Source organism: Danio rerio, chromosome 9, assembly GCF_049306965.1.
Source record: "Danio rerio strain Tuebingen ecotype United States chromosome 9, GRCz12tu, whole genome shotgun sequence".
Taxonomy (NCBI): Eukaryota; Metazoa; Chordata; class Actinopteri; order Cypriniformes; family Danionidae; genus Danio; species Danio rerio.
The window spans coordinates 27,925,094-27,948,068 of record NC_133184.1 but is presented as its reverse complement, the minus strand read 5'-3'; the positions used below and the strand labels follow the sequence as shown (position 1 = coordinate 27,948,068).

At 32.9% G+C, this 22,975-nt stretch overlaps 1 protein-coding gene across 18 annotated transcripts in view; it reads right to left on the bottom strand.

Moving 5' to 3' along the window:
• LOC141376138 (uncharacterized) overlaps window positions 1-22,975 on the bottom strand; it is a 1,104,960-nt gene that overhangs the window by 916,324 nt on the left and 165,661 nt on the right. For 2 of the 18 annotated variants that reach the window (XM_073912743.1, XM_073912752.1), the window contains one exon: window positions 17,967-18,817. The exons of 14 other annotated variants lie outside the window; for them this stretch is intronic. Coding sequence is in view for 3 of the 4 variants with exons in the window: in XM_073912752.1 (XP_073768853.1) it covers window positions 18,793-18,817 (25 nt within the window). In the remaining variant the exon portion in view is untranslated. Of the gene's footprint in view, window positions 1-17,966; window positions 18,818-22,975 lie in introns of those variants that run through there. 2 more of the 18 variants (XM_073912729.1, XM_073912734.1) reach the window with 2 other exon arrangements.

Here is a 22,975-nt window from a genome sequence, read left to right as displayed (position 1 = left end):
AAATCAAAGTTCCTTTAAGGTAAGTCATTTCATTCGGCAGCCTATTTTAAAAACACCTCTCGGGCAGTATGCTCGGGCATTCTGTTTGAACAGGGAAAAATCAAGCTTACAATAACATTACATGTTTGGAATCACCAATAAAATTAAACAACAACTGTCTCATAAGTTCCATTTCTAAACAATCGAATCAAACAAAATTGGCATTTTTTTTCAGGTTTCCCAAGCTAATGAGCATGACCGCTCGAAAAGAACGAGATCACGACACCAATCTCATCTATAGCCGTTCTACACATTAACATCCTCTGGATAATGCTTCATTAGATCACGTTGATTTTCAGAAGTAATTCGCACAAAAGTATTGAATCTCATCCAAAAATAACAGCGACTCTTTGTTTACAGGTTTGGGCAGCGTTTGATTAGTTGCTGACATGTGATGTGTGTTTTACAGGATGGACTCTACCTCGTGTTGGTTTTCTACAGATTACAAAAAAAAAAATTGTTTTTAAAAGTAGTTGGTTCATTTAAAAGTGGAGATTTTTAAGCTTGATGTGCATATATTTTTTATTTCTGTGAAGCAAGTATTTGCTGAGATTCCAGGGTGTTTGTTGACCACAAAAAACTTTTGTGAAAGCACACATCTGGTATGAGCTGCTCCTGGAGTAATGTTAGTCTATCTTGATTTTCTCCATTCAAAACTATACGAGTGCCATGTCTTGTATATTCTATAGTCCTTGGTTTAATACAAAATGGATATTATAAGCTGAGTTTCTACTGTATATCTCAGATTATCAGAAGCATAGAAACCATAGTGCTTAAAATAACTGTGCTGATTTCAGATCGCTATCTTTATCAGCTAATACTCAGAATCGCTGTGACTGGATCAAATAGGTTCTAAAAAAAACTGATATCAGTACATCCATCATAAATATGTCAGCAGTGAAGATATTATTGAAAAGTTGTTGACAAGAGCTGGAAGAAATGCGATGCAGAAAGAAATCTGGCTAAATGGTTTAAAATGACAGGCTCGAGCACAATGAAGATGGGCTTTTCATTGAAATAAGAGAGCCGATGGTGATGACGGGCAAATGACCTCAGCTGAACATGAAAGTTTTGCTAATAGAGAGGATGATGTCACTCACTTTAGCAGCGTGTGCTTTTTTTTTTGAGAAGGAGACGAGATCTGCTAAAATAACCTCCTTTATTCAGACTCATCCTCGGATGCCTCATTCTCTCCCGCTCTCGCATTCTTTCAAGCCATCTTTTCCCTCTTTCTGTCAAAAGAGGATAAATAAAGGAAAAGCAGCTGCGATAACAAGCTGCATTGATCTCTCTCTGTCTCAGAGTGTGTGTGTGATCTGATCTGATGCTTTCTAGGTTGAGTCATAGCTCTATATATCAGCATTCATCACACACACACACGCACACAGCATGTGCTTTGGTAAATGAATGACCTCACACTTTTGCTTATCGGTGAGCAGGAATGCTGTCTGTATCCGTTTCTGCATTTCCCATGCCCTGTACCAAAGAATGCAAAAATGTGCCACAAGGACTGAAAACCGTTCCCAAAATCAGGCTAGGGGAATTCCCAAATATAAGTTCCATATTTGTTTCTTTCACCAGTGGTCATTACTTCAATGGATTTTCTATATTATTAATGTTTTTTTAAAGAATATTATTTTAATAAACAATATAAAGTATTAAAGTAGTTTTTTATTGTTTAAATTTCATATAAATACAGTAATTGAATGCAATTCTGTAGCTCCTAGTCAACTATAAAGCCTCATACACACTACGAGCAACTTGCAGCGGCAAAGCGAAAAGCAACCGGTTATTTTAAAAGAGAGTGAGTGACTTCCGTCGACCTCCAGCTACGCAAGTGACAGCAACTGTTGGTGACCATGTGGGTGTGTCGGGCAATGCGACAAAGTTGAGAATCTTTAACTTAATGCAAATGAAGAGTGGCTTTCTTGAGCTACAGACAATCGAAGCACAAATCGACCGTTTATTTCAATGGAGAGTGAGTGACTTCCGGCGACCTCTGTCTACGCAAGTGACAGCAACCAATGGCGACCAGGTGGGCGTGTCCAGCAATGCAACAAAGTTGAGAATCCTTCAATTTTATGCAAATAAAAAGTGGCTTTCTTGAGCGACAGCCGATAGAAACGACAAGCGACCAATAATTTCAAAGGAGAGTGAGCGACTTCCAGTGACCTCCATCTATGTGACCGTTGGCGACCAGGTCCTGCAACTATGTCCTGCAACGTGACAATGTTGAGAAGCCTTAAACTTTTTGCAACTAAGGAGCGACTTTTTTTGAACGCCAGCCAATAGGAGCAGCCAATAGGAGCAGAAAGCGGCGACCTCAGTCTGCGCGAGTGACCGTTGGTGACCAGGTGGGCATTTCCAGCAACGCAACAAAGTTGAGAATCTTTCAACTTCATGCAAATGAAGAGCGACTTTCTTGAAAGACAGCCAATAGGAGCACAGAGCGACAAGCGATCATTTATTTTCATAGAAGATTGAGTGACTTTCGGCAACCTTTATCTTCACGAGCGACAGCAACCATTGGCAACCAGGTAGTGTTCTGCAACTTTATGCAAATGAAGAATGACTTTCTTGAGCAGTAGCCAACAGGAGAACCAGTAGAGCTCACGTGATCCTCTCTCAGCTTGCTCAGAGGCCAGTTGTTGTCCACCCTTAGTGACAGACAGGTAGAAAGTTGCTGCTAGTGTGAATGAGGCATAATCCAGACTCAAGATGCATAGCTTGCGATGTGACTATTGTGGGTGAGCACATTGCTATATTGATGCTAAAACAATATATTGTGCAACTTTAATTAAGACTATTAAGAAAAGCTACAATAATTGCTCGGTGACACTGAAATAGCCCTGTGAGAAATGTTTGACCTGTGGAGCATTTATTTTTTAAAACCTTTATTCAAGTCATGGCCTTATTTAAATATCAAATGTCTGTATGGATGGTAGGCCACACATCTGCATGTCTAGGTGTGATGACAGCACTGATCACACATCTGTTCTAGTTTGCAGGTCTTTTTCAATCCTCCCTTATCTCGTTTTTTTTTCCCTCTCTAATGAACTTCACTCTCTCATTATCACCTCTTCTCTCCATTTTGTGTGTGTGAGCTGCCGTCTCTGGTGAAATCTACATTTCTCCATTTATTCGCTCTCTTGCACTGCATTTCTTCACCATGATCAAACTCTCATTTGTGAACAGAAAAAAAAAAAACACTTCAAAAACAGCTGTGGGAGCACGAGCCAAATCTCACACCTTCAATCTCTCACTTCTCCTTTCATTCCCTTCACTTATTTCTCAGAAAAATGTGCCTGCTGTACCTGTGATAAAGAAAAAAAGTGTAAAAGCCATTGTGCTAATTAAACATTGAATTTACACCATGTAGTTCACAAAAGTTGTCATTAAAATTGCTGTGGATCGACTAGTGCTGGTACAAAGTTATGTATATGTTTAAAAAGTTACAACAGCCCTGCAGAAAAAGAAAGATCTATGTAACTTTATTCAAAGCATTTAATAGATCTTAAAATTCCCAGTTTTGACACTGTGGAACACTAAAATGAAGGAAAGTCTAAACTCCTTTCTTCGTACTGTTTGTTTCTGATAAAAAAGACTTTACTTGAGTGGTGTGCTGATTTTGGAGCTAGCAAAATTCTCATCAGTAAACACTCTCATCAGTATTATCAGATTTTTACATTTACTTTCCCCCCTTTATGAAGAATATATTAGCCTTAAGGTTGTCTATAACTTTGAAACAATGACACAATGACAACAATATGCTCTAAAACAACGACACAATTTGTAATGACAAGCTATTAAATTCAAATCTTAAGAGTTTCTCATTTACATCAGTATGGATCAGAAATTTGGATGACATACCTCTGCATTTCTCATCAGAACTACAGTCCAAACAGCTCAGTATTGATTTTAGACTATTGTTATAAGCTGTCAAACGAGGCTTTACTAAGCTCAATAGCTCTGGCCAAGCTGTGATTTAAATAAATAGATATTTAAAGGTGCCACGATGCATTGATACAATTTGATAAACTGTTCTCTGATATATTAATAGAATGTATGTGACTTCTGTACAAAAAAATCTTTAGAATCAGTTTTATATTTTCCAATACTATATATTGACCATAATATGAAATATTTGCTTTGACCATATTTGGAAGGGTTGTGAATATCAATGAGCTCTAATCTGGTGCTACAGCAGCTCACATTAGAGTCTGATGCTCACACACGCAATCATACTTCAGTTTAAAAAATTATATATTTTACCAAATTGAGTAGATTCTTTTTTAAATGGCCATTGTTTAACTAAAGTGGTAAGGAAGTTGTTTATTTTAGCTAGAAGGAATGAGTGAGATGTTTGTATGCCACAAGAGTAACCTTGTTTGCTACTCAGTTGTGTTTGAGATTTAATATATGCTAAACTTAAATTATACTCAGCAAAAAAGGTTGACAGGTGTATATAGAGTTGTATTTTGAAAACAAGGAATTGTCATTAATAATAATAATATTGATATTATTAGTCTGCATAAAAATACATTTTATAACATTTATTCATAGTATCATAGTAAGAGATGAGTGATATAACAAGATGGATAAAATTGCATTAAATTTACACTTACATTAGCATTTACATTAAGAAGTTTGCATGTGTTTGTTGCCTCATAACAAACATATGCATGTGTCTATTGCCTCATTACATATATTCACAGCAAGTTTCACAATATACACAATAAAGAACAAAAAATACATTTGAACAGGTGTTGTGCCTCTTCAAGGTGGCAGTGAATGAATTAATGACCAGTGTATCCCGCATTTTGCATTCTTACGCATTCTGGACAGGTCCTTTAAGTCCTTCGTTGTCATGCAAACACTCTTCCTCAAAACTCCTGCCATTAGTTTGCCTTTTTATATATTTATTATCTGTTTATTGTCCTGTCTCTGTTATTCTGTTGCACTGTAGAAGCTCTGTCACAAAAACAAATTCCTCATATGTGCGAACATACCTGGCAATAAAGCTCTTTCTGATTCTGTATACATCTATTTTGACATTGTACACTATCCATTTTTTATTCAAGATTTGGTTTGAAATCTTTCACATATCCAAAAGATACTGTTCTTAGTTTAGTGTAGCTAAACTAACTGAAGAACTGCCAAAAACAAAGCTGGCAAAAAATCTGGAAATAAAGGATCATATACAGGATGTTTTAAAGTGAGTTTTGATTGAGTATCTTGTAGATCTGTACTGACTCAAGCAACAAGCTGTTTCAGATGGTTCAGAATTAGTTCATTATGGATCACTGAAAACAAGCGGTTCAAAATAATTACTTTTTTCACAAACCAGATGCTCACATTATCGGTCCAAGATTATTGAAAGAATAGAGTCCCTTCTTTATGACTGAATACTAATATATTGTTTACCACATAATGGAAATTATTTCCTTCAAACAGCTATTTTTAATAAATAAATAAATAAAAACGAGGAAAAAGTGATCAAGGATTACAGTTTGAAACAGTACTACAACTCACATGACACATAATGTGCATAAAATCCACTATGCAACTGTCACTGAAATTAATTAGGTTATCAAGACTCAAGAAAAAGATCTACTTCAAAAGATTTGCACAATGATAAAACATCAAGCATACCAGAACATTCACAACATACACGTACAGTGCATTAATATGCATACAGCAAATATAGAATAAGCAGAAAGAGAGAACCAGAGTGAGGGAGAGGGTTGATAAGCAGATAAAAACAAACTGTGCCACTGCTGTAACAAATTTTCCAGCCGATCTAATGTGGATTTGACTCCTGCAGTGGCTCGGTAATAGCAGCAATTTTCTAGCAATGTTCCGTCTTTTATGCGTGATTAGGTTTTGTGTGGAAATTTCCCTTTTTCACACTCTATCATTTTTTTTCCTTTTTCATTTACCATTTGCGGCCGATTCAGCTTTTAAGTTCCTGTTTTGATTTAATAGCTCCTGAAAGCCTCCATAACCTCACATACTAAATAGCCACTAATACCTTCTATAACGTGAACGTCCTGAGGGAAGGGTTTGGCTACATTTGAAGTTTGTAGCAGAATGTTATATACTGTATGATGTCTTTATTTTTGTCCAATTGTTAAAGTAGAGCTTGTAAGAGATGCAGTGGCCAGAGACCATGAAGGAAAAAAAAAATGGCATATATTCAATAAAGTGCTAGAAACATTCCTCAGAGATGTTGGTGCATATTGACATGATAACATCACGCAGTTGCTGCAGATTTGTTTCCTGCACATCCACGATGTCAATCACCCATTCCAAAACAACCCAATGGTGCTCTGTTGATGACTTTAGAGGCCATTTGAGTAAAGTGAACTCAACAAACCAGTTTGAGATGATTTGTAAAATGGCGTGTCATTCTGATGGAAGTAGACATCCCAGAATGATGGCTCCCAGAGTGTCCAACATTTCTCCCACACCATTACACCAGCAGCAGCAGCCTGACCCACTGACAGAAGGCAGGATGGATCAATGGTCTCATGTTGTTTATGCCAAGCAGTGTCTCAGACAAATTCTGACTAGTATCTGAACGTCTCAGCAGAAATCGAGACTCAGATCAGATCATGCAATCTGATTTACTGTTGTCTAATTTTGGTGAGCCTGCATGAATTATAGTTTTAAGTTTGCTGTTCTTAGCTGACAAGACTGGCACCAATGAGTCTCTTCTGCAGGTTGTAGCAAATAAAAAAAATGTGTGTTACTGATGTGTTGTTGTGTTATCTATCAGCTCGACACAATCTTGTGATTGTTCTCTGATTTCTAGCATCAACAAGTTATTTTCACATGGAGAGGGCCATGTTTGAAGTCACGTTTCTTCCTCGTTCAAAAGACAATCCTGACCATGTTTACTTGTCTAAATGCTGTTGCTGCCATGAGATTGGTTGATCAGATATCTGCATTAACCAGAAAAAGCACTCTTGATTATAATTGCATGCAATGCAGTGTTTCCCCTTCCATTATATTAGGGTGGCGCTCTGCCCCCCAATGGCTTGCTCTCCTTTGAAATCAAGTTAAGTTTATTTTCTATATAGTGCCAGATCACAGTTTATTTTAATAAACAAGCTAAGTAGTCGTATATAATATATTATTTATACAATGTCATGTCATTTCTGTCTCTTTGTGGTCGCGCGTTTACAAATTTCTGTTCTATGAATCACGTACGGTTGAGTTCCACACAGCCAATGGCTGCTTTATGGGAATGAGTGCCCGGCACATTTGACAGGACCGGTAGTTCCTAAGAAGTAAATCCCTTTAATTTCATATTTGTTGTTTAATTCTTGTAAAAAAGTAATTTAAAATATATTTTTTTGTACTTCTAGTCTCACAGAATTTCAGCTGACAGCAATAACAACGTTGTTTTGATAAGATTACGTTGACGTTAAGTTTGTTCATGAGTTTACAAGCAGATAAAAAGGCCTGTGCACTCCCGTATATTATGCATAGCCTACAGCAGCTACAACATGTGAGGAGGTAAATGATGCATGGGGGTGTGAGCGATCGATGTGCTCGCATCACATTCGCTAATATATATATACAGATGCAGTGTCACCTGTTTATCTAATCCCAAACATTTGCTAAGATACCCAGAAATAATGGCGGCGAGAGTGAATGAGCAAGAGAACAGATCATGAGAGGCACGGCGATTGTCTAAGCACTACATTACTTAAATGAATTAAATAGAGCAGTGAAGTTGTCGCAAGTGCAAATCCCTCCCTCTCTCTCATTGATGTATTTGCTGTCAATATTTGGAGATTAGCAAAATATTTAAATGGTCTAGCATTTATTTAGGCCATATTGTAAGTTCACTAAAAACTAGCTGTAATTTGTAGATAAATAAAACTTAAATAATTTTTTTAACATAAATATTTATTAATATAACTTCTTGTAATACACTCACTGCTATAAAAAGTAAAGTGGCCACTTATAGCATCAAAGATCTTTCTTTAATTATTTTATTTTTACCAAAATGAAAGTTTGCAGTTTGCATGTTCACCCCTTGTTCATGTTCATTCCGCTGGGGCTACCCCTGACAAATAAGGGGGTTAGTTGAAGGAAAATGAATGAATGAAAAATTCCAAAATCAGATGTTACCAATTAATCAATACATAAATAAACCATGATAAACACTTTTAAAACACTGCAATTACAGACACTCTCTCTAGTCTGGACTGGTTTCCTCTGAGGACTCCTAAATTAGTTGAAAACAGTAGGTGATTTGTTCCACAATGCTTTACAGAGGATCCATGAGATACATCTGAACACGTCTAATTTGGGTGGAATTAAATTCACAAAGTACATCTGTGAAATGCAAATGTACCTGCTCTCAACAGGGAAAACTATTCCCATCTGATAGCCCAGGTTTGCAGGTAAAAATGCCTCTGTTAACAGTCAGGCAGCAAAACAAAAAGCCTAACAAGTTTAAATATGTGCATGTTTCTTGTTGGCATGCCATGAAGTTCAGTTATTACTTTGTAATCAGCGCAAGTAAAAAATAATTACTTTCACCAAATATTCTTTATTCAGTATTTACTCATTCATTCATTCAATATTACATTATTTGAAAATAATTTTTCTTTTTACCCTATGTGAAGAGAAAACTGGGAACCTGGAAGAAAAGCTGCAAAAATGAATAGATAAAAATTTAAATTAAATTAAATAAAATAAAAAGAATGCTTCCACGGTCAGGAAAAGCACCTTAACTCATATGTCATACATAATAAAGTATTTATGTATGTACGCTCACTGGCCACTTTATTAGGTACACCTGTCCGACTACTCGTTCAATCACATGGCAGCAACTCAATGCATTTAAGCATGTAGACCTGGTCAAGACAATCTGCCGCAGTTCAAACCGAGCGTCAGAATGGGGATGAAAGGTGATTTAAGTGACTTTAAACATGGCATGGTTGTTGATGCCAGATGGGCTGGTCTGGTTATTTCCTAAACTGCTCATCTACTGGGATTTCCACGCACAACCATACATAAAGTTTACAGAGAATGGTTTGAAAAAGATAAAATACCCACGAGTGGCAGTTCTGTGGGCGCAAATGCCTTGTTGATGCCAGAGGTTAGAGGAAAATGGCCAGACTGCAGCAACTGCGTGATGCTATCATGTAAATATCGGCCAAAATCTCAGAAAATTATTTCCAGTACCTGTTAAATCTTTGTCACGAAGGATTAAGGCAGTTCTGAAAGCAAAAGGGAGTCTAAACCGGCACTATTTATATGTACCTAATAAAGTGGCCGGTGAGTGTATGTATAAATTAATGTTTGTTTGTTTGTTTTTTTCACTTTAAGAAATGCATTGAATAAATGTGTTTGATTGTAGTATATTTGCAATGGCAACATACTTTGTAATCAAATGTTTGTAAACTGCTGTTTGTAAACTGTCCATAAAGATATAACACATAACACACACTGCAATGAAGTTCTTTTTTGCATGCATCTAATTTTGTGTAATAAACCCGATTCAGTCTTCCATTTTATTCCATATAAGCAGCCTTTAGCCCTGCAACTTTACACGTTGCCTTAGATGAGTAAGGGGTCAATTTAAAGAGTGCTTTATGAGCTTTCGACATGAGTCGTCCTTTGAAACTAGTCTTTAAGATCAAGAAGAGTCGATGCGTGTGTGTTAGCGAGTGATGTGTGGTCCTGCCGGGCCGCTGAGGGCTTCAGACACACTAAAAAGAAGCCAGCTGAGCGCTTTGAGAAGAAGGAGCTCTTCTCTGCCCTCCATCGCTAATCCCATATTCCTCTGGCGTCCCTGACGTTGAGAAGAAACAGATGTCTGTTCGTCCTCAGCATTAAAAACATCACGATCGGTCTCTAAAGTCTTGGCTGCCCACGCCAGTGTTTGTTTGTGCTCTAATCGCAACTAATGAAGTTACTGCAATTACAGGACTACTCTCAGAAGAGTTCAGTCAATCACAGAAGCTCACACAGTCAAACTGACCATATGCTAGCATGCCCTGTGTGTGTATGTGTGTGTGTGTGTGTGGATGTTGGGTGTGCGGGGTGTAAATGGTGTGTAATGACGTGTGCGAGACCCCTGCAACAGCCCATTAGACACACTAAATGAGTTAATGTAATGTGCACACGCGCTCACACTGGCCATAACTCAAACGTTCTCGACTCACGTCTTAGTCGAGAGGCTTAAATATCCGTTCATTAAGAGTGTATATTTTTAAAAGTGCTCAGCACTCGCAGTCTAGTAATATCCATGAGTTTACCTGCGAACTACGTCTAATTATGACCAGGAGGTGATGGTTATTAATTGAAACTGCTTTTCGAAACATACATCATCATTTGGAGTGTGGGCACTGTATTGAATTGCAGGTTAATTACAAAGTGATTGGTTGTAAAATGCAGTTAGTGTAATGACAGAGGAACCTAATACTTTTACTTGGTAACTAAAGACTTTGTAAATATCTGGTAGTGGGTTAGCAAAGTTCATTTTAGAGTTGTATTATTATTGATTTTTTAAAATTAACAATAAGAGAGCAAGAGCAAGTATATTTACACAATGGTAATTCTAAGTGCTTTATATGAACAAGAATAAAAGAAACAAGAAAATAAACATGATTAAAAGAATGAAAAATGATTAAAACAGATAAAAACTGATTAAAATGTGTTAAAATAAGGTATTAAAGAATTTTAAAAAAGAAAGACACAATAGTGCGTTCTGTTGGACGCAGCATTCAGTAAAGGAACAGCTAAACAATGTTTTTTCAGTCTTGATTTAAATGTACCTAATGTTGGAGCACATCTGATCATTTCTGAAAGCTGTTTCCAGCAGCCGATGGCATAGTAGCTCAAGGTAGATGCTCCCTGCTTCGACTGAACTCTTGGGATTTCTAGTTTATTTGACCCTAATGATCTGAGTGATCTGTTAGGTTTGTATTCAGTGAGCATATCTGTAATGTATTGAGGTCCTAGGCCATTTACTGGTTTATAGACAAGTAGCTATATGTTAAAATCTATTCTGAATGTAACTGGGAGCCAGTGTAAAGACCTGAGGACAGGTGTGATGTGCTCTGACTTTCTGGTTCTGGTCAGAAGCAAATCAAGTTTGTACAATAATTAATTAATATGTAGCTTCTACATAACTTTGCACTTTCCATACAAATATGAACTGTTGAAATTTGAATTTAAATTTATTTTTATTTAACAGGGAAATGCTCATTGATCAACAGTAAAACTGTAAAAATGCCCGAATTAGCCACAAGGGATCATTTTCATCTAATGCCCCCTGCTAGATTTTAAAAAGGCAACCTAAAATAAAATAAAACACATTATTACACATATAATAACAGTAAAGTTATATACAGTTGAAATCAGAATTATTAGCTCCCTGTTTATTTTTTTCACCTATTCCTGTTTAACGGAAGTACGATTTTTTTCAATACATTTCAAAACATAACAGTTTTAATAACTCTTTTCTAATAACTGATTTATTTTATCTTTTCCATGATGACAGTAAATAATATTTGACTAGATATTTTTCAAGACACTTCTATACAGCTACAAGTGACATTTACATGGTTTGATCTGTAGACTATCGAAAAAATATAGCTTAAAGGGGCTAATAATTTTGACCTTATTTATTTATGTATTTATTTTTATTATTAAAAAGTTTTTATTATTCTAGCTGAAACAAAACAAGTTAGGCTTTCTCCAGAAGAAAATATATTTTATCAGACATACTGTGAAAATGTCATTGCTCTGTTAAACATCATTTAGGAAATATTTTAAAATGAAAAAAAAAAATAATAATAATAATAATTAAATTTTTTTTTTTTTTTTTTTTTGTATGAGATTGTCACAAAAAATATGTTTTTTGTAAAAGTTCAGAACTTCCCATAACTACTGTGTATTTAACCTCAGAAGCAGACTTACATACATAATCTAATTATGGCTGCTATCTTTTAGGCTGTTGTATTTGAATTTGAGGATGGGTAGATGGTAGTGGTAGATGGTGGTGTTCTTGTGCTAAAAAATGTAGCCCATCTTTGGTTGAGTTTGTATTATATAATATTTATTCTGATGATTTTGAAGCTTGCACCCAACAAATATCCTTACTAAGAATAAACGAAAAAAAAATAAAACTGAAACTAAAACAAAAGTCAAAGTAAAGTTAAAATTTAAACTAATAAAAAATCCAAAACTATTGTAACCTTGAACTGTTAAATTAAGACAAATAAGTGGTAACTATTAAGAGAATAAATGGACAATGTTTAATCTGAAAGATGTTTGTTATTCATTAAAATTACTTTTATAAACAACCATACAACCAAATTATAAAAACTACAACAAAACTTATCTGAAATCAAATTATGAATTTGTTTGATTTTAATTAGAGAAGGTGAAGACATCAAAATAATCTAATTTTAAAATAAAATCTAAAATCTAATCAAAAAAGCACATGAGAACCAAACACAAGACTGCTTTTTGTTCTTTTAAAAAAAGAGAAAGAAAAAAACATCAAAAATTCATGTGACACCAAAGCGTTCTAATTGAACTGAAAATCATCTGATGTCAAAATATGCATTTAATTTGAAAAGATGAAGACCTCAGAGGTGGGACAGTCCAAAATTCCAATTATTATACTTCATTTTATGTTAGATATCAATTATCAGAACAAAACACATCAAAAAGTAATTTGAGACCAAAGTGTAGACCGGCTGTTCAAATTGGCAGTAATTCATCTGATGTCAAAATATGACTTTGTACTATTATAAATTGAGAAGGTGAAGACCTCTGGGCTGGCACAGTTGTCCAAAATTCCAATTATTATAATTCATTTTATGCAAGTTATCAATTATCAGTACAAAACACAGTCTGCATGCCTTTTGTTCAATAAAAAAAAGTAGTCATGGGACATCAAATAGTCATAAGATACCAAAGTGCACACTGTTCAGATTGGCGGTGATGCTTTTTAGTCACGTTAAACAGATTTATGAACGCATTTAAAAGACCATAAATAGAAGAAATCATAATATAACGTGGACAGTGCGCTGAGTGCTAGATAGTTCAGAAAACAAGCTAAAGCTGTGAGCTGGCAGAGAGAGCAGGAGGGCTGTTTTGCTTGTGGTGGGATAATGTCTTCCAGATCTCCCTGAGGAATAATCGCCCTCAAATATGTCTGTATGAGCCTGCAGACCAAAGGAAGTGTCCAAATCATTCTGAAGTCAAGATGTGAAGGATTTCCAAGCATTAATGAGAGATTACTATGAGGGTGTGCTCTAAAATCAAAAGCTCTTTATCACTGATGGCTTAAATCTACAACCAAAACACACCACTACATGTGACTTAGTAACATAATACTCTGTATTACTTCATTGACACCACCATTTTCTATTATTACAAAAAAGCAGTAAATGTTTGACACTTTTTATTTTTGCTCATGCAGAACAGCTGTCTAGATTGCAAGCCATATTATTTGTTGCACATTAGGGCTCCTTGTTAAATTATAGGCAGTTTAAAAGTCTTTGTGTGTGTGTGTGTGTGTGTGTGTGTGCACTTAAGATTGAGACACTTGAGGCAAGAAATGGCCCTGGCTCTCTCTTTACTGTCTGCGATATTGAATAAAAGCTGCACCTGATAACACTTTAAAATCCCCTGCAACAGTAGAGCAAAATCAGGAGTTTGATTGCAGAGGAATGCATGAACTGATGAACTGATAAAACAGTGTTCAAGGCCAAAAACCACCCACCAAATACACAAAAGAGTCACTACAAAATCTGTTTATCAATAGTAATGTGATTGTATAGTATTATTATTAAAGGACAGAATTATTAGCATTAATAAAGGATACATAATCATTACTTTACATTAAAATCCATGACAAATCAAACTCAATGTTTCTTTAAACACAATTTGTTAGCTCACATAGCTGTTTTAAAGATAGTTAATCTGTGTCAGTCAGGCCTGCCACAATAATCAATATATTGGCTTGGGCATGACCTTAATCATTTTTGGTAATGGAATATATATCGACCATACAGTACATAAAAAACAATTCTAGCTATATTTTAGCCGAATGTGCAACATCTCTAACTCTATTGGAGGTGCTAGTGTCAATATTCTGGCATTCTGGCATTATACAATGAGTACCATAAAATGGTTTTAGAACAACAATATTGTTTATCGCAATATATTTTGGTGCAATATATCATATTAGCAAAATATAGTGTACAATAAGGAAGCCGGATCGGTCTCAAAAATGATACATTTGAATTCATAAATTCATAAATGCACAGCTCAAATTCATAAATCCACAACTCCAATTTGTATATTTAAAACACAATTCATCAACTCAAAAGTAAAATGCAAAAATATTTGGCAAATGCTCACACATATGCATCTTACCTAAATACGTTTAAAGTCTTTACACAATAATGTATATATGAAGTTCTTGGATTACTTTCCTCACACATTTATGAATTATCCAAGATGTATTTCTGAACCACTTGAATGTGCAATTGAAAATGGTCGCACGAGCATGGAGTCCTTTGAATTAGTGTGCGGTATTTTTGAGACCTTCCTGGCAGGAAATGATTCCAATACATCTTTTTTTTTTTTTTTTTTTTTGGGAGGATATTCTGTTTCGTGGTGAGATTTTAATCCATTAATCAAAATGCTTTTTGTTGAACAAAATTAAGAAGCTCCACCATTTAATTATTAATATTTGATATAAAATAAAAGTTGTTTTAGCAGTATTATTAGACATTTGTCATTAAAATAGCATAATATTAAGGTGTTTTAAGCAACTTTATCTTGACATTCTGGCACAAATATTTAGACTCTTATCATACTAAGGCATCTTAGCATGTCATCTGTTTTATTTCGCTGACCAGCTATTAAAATTCGTGGTAAAACGCACATTGCGCAGCAAGAAGCATATGAATTTGTAGTGACCAGAAGACTCAACTTCACTATAGGCCTAATATATATGCAACAGCAGATATTAAATAAGCTGAGTAACATTATATATCAGAAATATTGATGTTTTTTAGTCATTCGTGAACGACTGGATTCAATGCATTCAGTAGCAAATCTTGCTGAATGAATCATTGATTCAAATGAATCGGTGAAACGGCTCATTTAGTAATATGACAGGCGTACTGTCAGTTAATCCACTAATTCTTTTTATTTATTTTTTGATAATTTTATATCAAAGTCTAACCATTTAATTCTGCCCCTGGAGGGACGGTCCTTCTGTTGATGTCAGCCTGAGGGCTTCCAAAGCAACTGCGTATTAATGTTCTTAACCATGCTTTTCTTGCCGTTAGTTTGCTATGAGGGAATGGTGCAGAAAAAGTCCCACCTCTAATCAATATTTAGTTTCAGTTGGAAGTACACCAACAAACTGGAAAGTCTCAGCACATTTTTGTTGACGCAGACTAAGCACCGTTAACCCTTTTGTAAAGTTAGTTAAACATCAGCATATCTTATCAATATTATAATTGGATATACTCTATATTGTTGAACAATTGTGCAAATGAAAAGATAAAACATCTGTCCGAACTGTGTGAAGAACTATTTTGTAAAAAATATATTGTGGCTGATGATTACAAGTAAAATATTTAGCAATGTTATTTGTCAGAAGCGATATATATTTTTACTATAGTGTATGCCTTCATTTAATTTATATATTTTAAATTTTATTTAGATTTTTCTAATTTTATTTAGATTTTTTTTAATTTATAACTATCCCTTATTTTGAAAAATTCAGCTAAATAAATTAACACCAAACACCCCCAACACAACACCTATAAAAAAAGAAAGAAAAAAAAAATCTGATTATGGTTGTAAAACTATAAGCAATCTTAATTTCAAACTAGCAACCTTTACTTAAAGTCACTCATCAACACGTCCTAATAAAAGAGTGCAGGATTCATCTTTTTTAAAGCAGAATGATGAGGTTTAGAGGCCAATAAAAGAGAATGCACATAGAAAAATGAACACCAACCTTCTGCTCTTCAGCTGATATTAAAAGAACTGATATTTAAATGGGAGTGGAATGTTTAATTAGCATGGTATTTTCTGTGATGATCTGGCCTGCGTTTGATCGGCACTCCTGACACTGGCACGTCAGATGATGTCATGTCTAAGGGAAGTCATGAGACGGTTATGGTCGTTAGTGTGGTAATGATGTGGATTAGAGCTTCATTAAGATTTAGACCTGCATTGAGGTCAAGGTCAAAGAGCAGATGGCATGAAACTTGATTAACTGGTTCTATTCGGTATTATTAGCATCAATAACAGGTTATAATCTTGCAGCTAAAGCTAGATTTTTGTTGCATTTTATTTTTCATGTGCTTAAAAATCTTAAATGGGTGCTTAAAGCAGTGGCAAAAAGTATCACTCCATGACTGTCATATTTTTATAACACATTTGCACAATGTACACCTATAATTAAAAATTTATAAAAAAAATAAAACAAAATAAAATAACAAATTAATTTTATCTTGTGTATCTTAAATGTTTGAATTAAGATGTATAAAAAGACACATATTTCAGTGTAGAATATGTCCAGGAAATAAAATAAAATGTTTCTTAATGGAGAAAAACAAAACACTAACTAAACATTAATAGAATAAAATACAATGCAAACAAAAATTAAAATACAATAAATTGCATAAATTAAGATATATAATAGGACACAGTACTATTTTTGGCAGAAAATGCACAAAAGAAATAAAATAAAACACAAAGCTAACAAAAATAAAATAAATCACTTGAATTAAGATATAAAGAAAGACACAATACTTTTTGAGTGCAGAAAATGTCCAAGAAAAAAAATTAATGATAACAAAATATAGCAAAACAATACACGGATAAAATTAAATAAAATAAAATTAAATAATATTTAAATTAAATACTTGAATTAAAATATATGAAAAAACATAGTCCTATTTTAATGCAAAATATGCTCAACAAAATAAAGAAACACGAAACACCAACAAAATATAAATAAAATACAATAAAAAACTAACAAAAACATAATTTTATTAAATAAAAAAATAAAACTATACATTTAAATTAAAACAGATAAAAAGGTTACCATTTCAGTGCAGAATGTCCAAAAAAACATTCCAATTTTTTTTGAAATGCTAATAAAATAAAGAAAAACAAAACACTAATAAAATAAAATACTTACAAAATATTGTTATAATTAAATACAATACTATTTACAAACATTTAATATAATAAAAATAATATTGGAATTAATATAAATAAAAAAGACACTACTTGTTCAGTGCAGAAAATGTCCAAGAAATAAAATAAAATACTTGAATTAGACTATATAAAAAGACATGGTACTGTTTCAGTGCAAAATATGTCCAAGAAATAAAAAAAATAAAAAATTATAACACAAACAAAATAAAACAAAACATTAACAAAATATTTTAAAAATAAAACCCAATACTAACAAAAATAAAATTTAATTAAATAAAAAAACTAAATATATATTGAATTTAAAATAAAAAAATTGTACTATTTCAGTGTAAAAAATGTATAAATAAATATAATAAAATAAATAATAATAAACTAAAGCCATTTAAAATTAAATTAAATTAAATTACTAACAAGATTTAAATAAAATAAAATAATAACGGATTAGCCAAAAAATTATAAAAACAATAATAAAATTAAACAAAAATTTATTAAATTAAATTACTAACAAAAGTTAAATAAAATAAAATAAATAAAAATCTATATTTGAATTAAAATAAAAAACACTACTGTTTCAGTGCAGAATACGCAAGAAACAAATTGTTTAAAAATTCCAACAAAAAAAAACAAAACAAAACACCAACAAAATATAAATAAAATAAAATATGATAAAATAAACACACAACAGTTATTATTTTAAAATGTATACCATTTGTTTTAATACTGTGGTATTGTGTTTGTCTGGAAACACAAATGACTTAAAAACTGCCATATTTTATCACATTAAAGCTGTTTTTATATTTCTAAAAAGTCAAATTATTTACCATATTGTGCAAAATTAATACCAAAACAACCAAAATTAATAGATAATACATATTTACTCAAAGTACACAATTCAGTGAGTGAATCAATGCAAAATCACTAATAAACAATATCTTGGTGAACAGTTTATTGCCAGTGAATTCCCCACTCTTTGTCACTTAGAAGAGTCTGGTTTGCTGATGAACTATCTGTCACATTACTAACTTCACTTCACAAATATTTGACTCAGTAGCCTAAACAATAACTCGGTCTATCACCAACACCTGATCACAATCAAAAAGTGTTTAAATACCGTCGTGTTGCTCAAACGTTACATCTGTATTTGTTTAAACTGGGGCATTTGTAAACACAGACAGGTCGCCATAGAAGTGTGTAGAAATATTATGAAGTTCGGTTTGGAAGTGTTTGCTGGTCATATCTAGATCACATTCTCAGACAATGTAGAGATACGCCACACACTGAGCTCATTTACATTCATAGAGTCTCTTTCTTGATTCAACGGTCAGCATATTTACTCAGTTCCCTGTATGTACTTTGATTTTCAGCTCAGTTTCTTTCTGTTACAAATCTTGCCGTAGTTTATTCCATCTCTGAAACAACGCCTCTCGCTTCAGATGCAGGCTGTAAACTTGACGACTCAGCGAAAAACCAGCAGATGCCTCTCTGAAAGAACAGGAACTCGGTTGAAGTTTGAATTTGTCACTAGGCTGTGACCAGGGTTTGATCCCTACCAGACAGGAATACAATTTAGTATTGTGCAATGGTAAAAGGGCATATATTTGTTGCAATGTATGCTTGATTAGATAACTGCATCTGATAAATGCATACATTTCAATGAAAATTTTAATTGACTCATCATAGACTAATTGATAAAAATCAGTTAAAAAATAAATAAATAAATTCCTGATAAACCATGGTAGTGATTAAATTAAACCAAACTAAAAATAAAATAAAATTAAATTAAATTAAATTAAATTGAATTAAATGGCAAAAAATTTGGCAAAACAAAACACTATCTGTATATAGTGTATATATATATAACAAAAATACTAATAAAAATACTAACAAAAATAAATGTACCAAAATGCAATTAAATGAAGTTAAAAAAGAAAGTAAAACAAACAACTAATAAAAATACTAATGAAAAAAAAAATTATAAAAATTGAATCAAATTGCTAAAAAATAAGTTAAACAAATAACAATAATAATGACAAAATTGCAAAAAAATTTAAATAAGTTAACCACTTTAACTCTGACGTCATCGACTTTCGCTTTAAGATTTAAAGGGCTAGCATTGCGCCAGACCCCCGTAAGTGGTTTGAAAGTGTAGAATCTATATTTTATGCACATATGAATCACTTTGGTTTTTATTCTACTGTACAAAAGTTATTTATACTTAAATACACAGTATTTTGGATACCCGAGCTAGGTATTTTACATTGGTTCATTTTCATATTTTTCATATGACAATGTACAAGTTATAGCTCAAATGAAAGCTCTTGCCGGTGCTTATATGGTTCTAACAATATATTTTTTTTTATTATATTCACATATCAAACAGTTGCTGAATGAATCACGGTGTTTCCATGGCGCAGAAATGAAAACAATAAATTTATGATCACTAAGCAGCCCCAGATAGCACAGACAGCTGTCATTTCTTACCTTATGCTGTGTGCTTTAGGGCCATTCTCCTCTGTTTTTGAGGTGATGTGCATAAGTAATCCTTTTTACATGTCTGATGTGGTCCAAACGTAGTGAAATATGTTTGATCAAACAAAAGAATAGTGAAATATGTAAACAATGATCAGTCCCTGTGGCTTGTACAGCACCTCTCATCAGTTGGAATACAATAACTTCTGCATAGATTATGGTAGAGACATTTTTCTTTTTCCTATGATTACAGACATGTGCAGGAACCACCAAAATTAATTACAGCACGCTAGACCACACAGTACCTAAAAGGTACACTTTCAAATTTGAGTTCATAAAAAAAAAAAAAAAAAATACAAAAAGCGCCTCTTTTTTTTTTTAGGTGTTTATTATAACACAGACAACATGTACAGTTATTTTAAACACTTTCAATAGTGTTTTATGAAAATTCAAAGGGTTTTCGTTAAAAGGATACCAAATTTTTATATTTACACCTCTGCATGTGGATTTGGGAAGCTTTTAAATTTGGGTAGGCAAAATCTAGGCGGAAATTTCAAAATAGCAGCATAGTTTAACAGGTTAATAAAAAAGTAATTAAATTCAACTGCTAAAAATAAAGTAAAACAAAACACTTTCAAAAATACTAATATAAATACTAAAAACAAAAAGTTACTAAAAATCTAATTAAATTCAACTGCTTTATTCAACTCAATAAAATTAATTTCAACTGCTAAAAAATTACGTAAAACAAAACACTAAAAAAAATATCAATAAACTAAAATAAATATTACAAAAATGCAAGTAAATTAAATAAAAAGAAAAATAAAGTAAAACGAAACACTATCAAACACTAATAAAATACTTATAAAATAAAAAAATCATTAAAATGCAACAATTAAATTGCTAAAAGTAAAACAAAACACTAACAATAACAGTATTAAAATAAAATTAAATTAATTTAATTAAATAAAAATAGTAAAAAATAAGTTAATAAAAATGTAAAAATAAAGTAAAAAAACACTAACAAAAATACTAAATAAAATACTAACAATATATATATGTGTATATATGTGTGTGTATGTATATATATATATATATATATATATATATATATATATATATATATATATATATATATATGTGTGTGTATGTATATATATATATATATATATATATATATATATATATATATATATATATATATATATATATATGTATGTATGTATGTATGTATGAATGAATGAATGAATGAATGTATGCATGTATGTATGTATGTATTTATGCATGTATGTATGTATACATGTATGTATATATATATATATATATATATATATATATATATATATATCAGAAATATTAGCCCCCCTTTGAATTTTTTTTTTTTTTTTTTTTTAATGTTTTTCGTATGATGATTTAACAGAGCAAAGACATTTTGTACAGTATGTCTGATAACATTTTTTCTTCTGGAGAAAGTCTCATTTGTTTTATTAAGCTGTATAGAAGTGTCTTGAAAAATATCCAGTAAAATATTATTTACTGTCATCATGCCAAAGGTAAAATAAATCAGTTATTAGAAATGAGTAATTAAAACTATCATGTTTAGAAATGTGTTGAAAAAAAATCTTCTCTGTTAAACAGAAATTGGGGAAAAAATAAATGGGGGACTAAACATTCAGGGGAGGTAATAATTCTGTATTACTAACTACTGTATCTCTCCCCCTTAGTAGCATAGGATGTTACTCGTTACTAATGTATGTATGTATGTATGTACATTGTACATGTAGATTAACTTTCAGTCAGCATTTATGACAAGTTTATGACTATGAAGTTCCCAAAAACATCCAACAACAAATAGAAATTAAAAACAATTAATTATTTAAATGTTCACTTTTGAATTAGTTTAATATGCCAGAGCAGAAAACCGTAATTGAAACGATGTGTCGATACTGCCCTGATATCAGCGTAAAGCCCAATTAGTTATTAATTTAAGTCAAATTAAAACTGTAATTCAAAGCGCTCGCTTTCCCCTTTTTTATTGATGTCATTACAAAGCCGTAAAAGACTTTTCTCATCAGGCAGTATCAGAAAACCCAATAAATTTAGATTACAGTAATCCACTTCATATGAAGCCCCAGCGCCTTTAATCTTGTAAGTTATTCTGTGGTTCTCTGTGTCAAAACGCCACAGAGCTTATTAAAGATCGAAGAGTTCAGAAAAGCCACCACATCTCACTTTATTATTCAAATTTTGAGGAAACTCATAAATAATTGAGTTTTTTTTAAGCCATGTAGGCTCAAAGGAAATGCAAATGTGTGTACGGTCGACAGCAGACACCAACTAGCATGAAGAAAGACGTCTGAGAATCGGTGTTTTCTGAATGACAATGATAGACGAGATTTCTATACAGGCTGTGATCATATTCTGCTCACAGATGTGCAAACACGACGGGTTCTGCATATCTCCGCCTGACAGTGCTTAATATCCTCCAGCACATGTGGGAGGCCTGTCAAGGTCATGTCTTCCCAAAGGTCAGTGTTGTGCATGAAGTCAGCACTGTCTGAGAAGATGAATGGCTGCTGATGTGTATTCAAACTGCTGTAGACGCTATGAAAAATCTGGTCAAAATGTGACTGAAGCAGATGCGTCAAGACCTGACTGCATCAACAAACACGCAAACATGGTCTCCAGTTACGAGGCTTGTCCCATTTTCCTCATTTATTTTTGTTTCATTATGCAGGAGGGACCGTGTAGCTGCTCTGTATTTCTCAACTCTCAATAATTTACCAGCGTTCTTCTTCGCTCTCTCTCTCCGAAGAGACTCGACGCTAGAGTCAGTTTCAGTCACGCATCAAAAACAATTCAGGTCAGCCATGTGGACAGAGCCTAAAAACACATGCGTGTTTGTTTGCCTTCTGAATTGTAGATAAATACGTGTGTGTGTGTGTGTGTGTGTGTGTGTGTGTGTGTGTGTGTGTGTGTGTGTGTGTGTAAAAGCAGAGGAAGTATGAGAAGAGAAGATGGTGCACTTAAGGAGAGATAAATAGAAATAAATTGTTTTCTAATCCTAATTGTTAAATAGAAACATTGTTTTATTACTCTTGATTTAAGTTACATTAAATGAATATATATTAGTAAATAAATAAATAAAAATAAAAAAGTAAATAAATAAATAAATGTAATGTCAGGATTTAGGGGTACTTGCTGTTAAAGTCAAAAGGTTTGTGCCAAAAAGTTT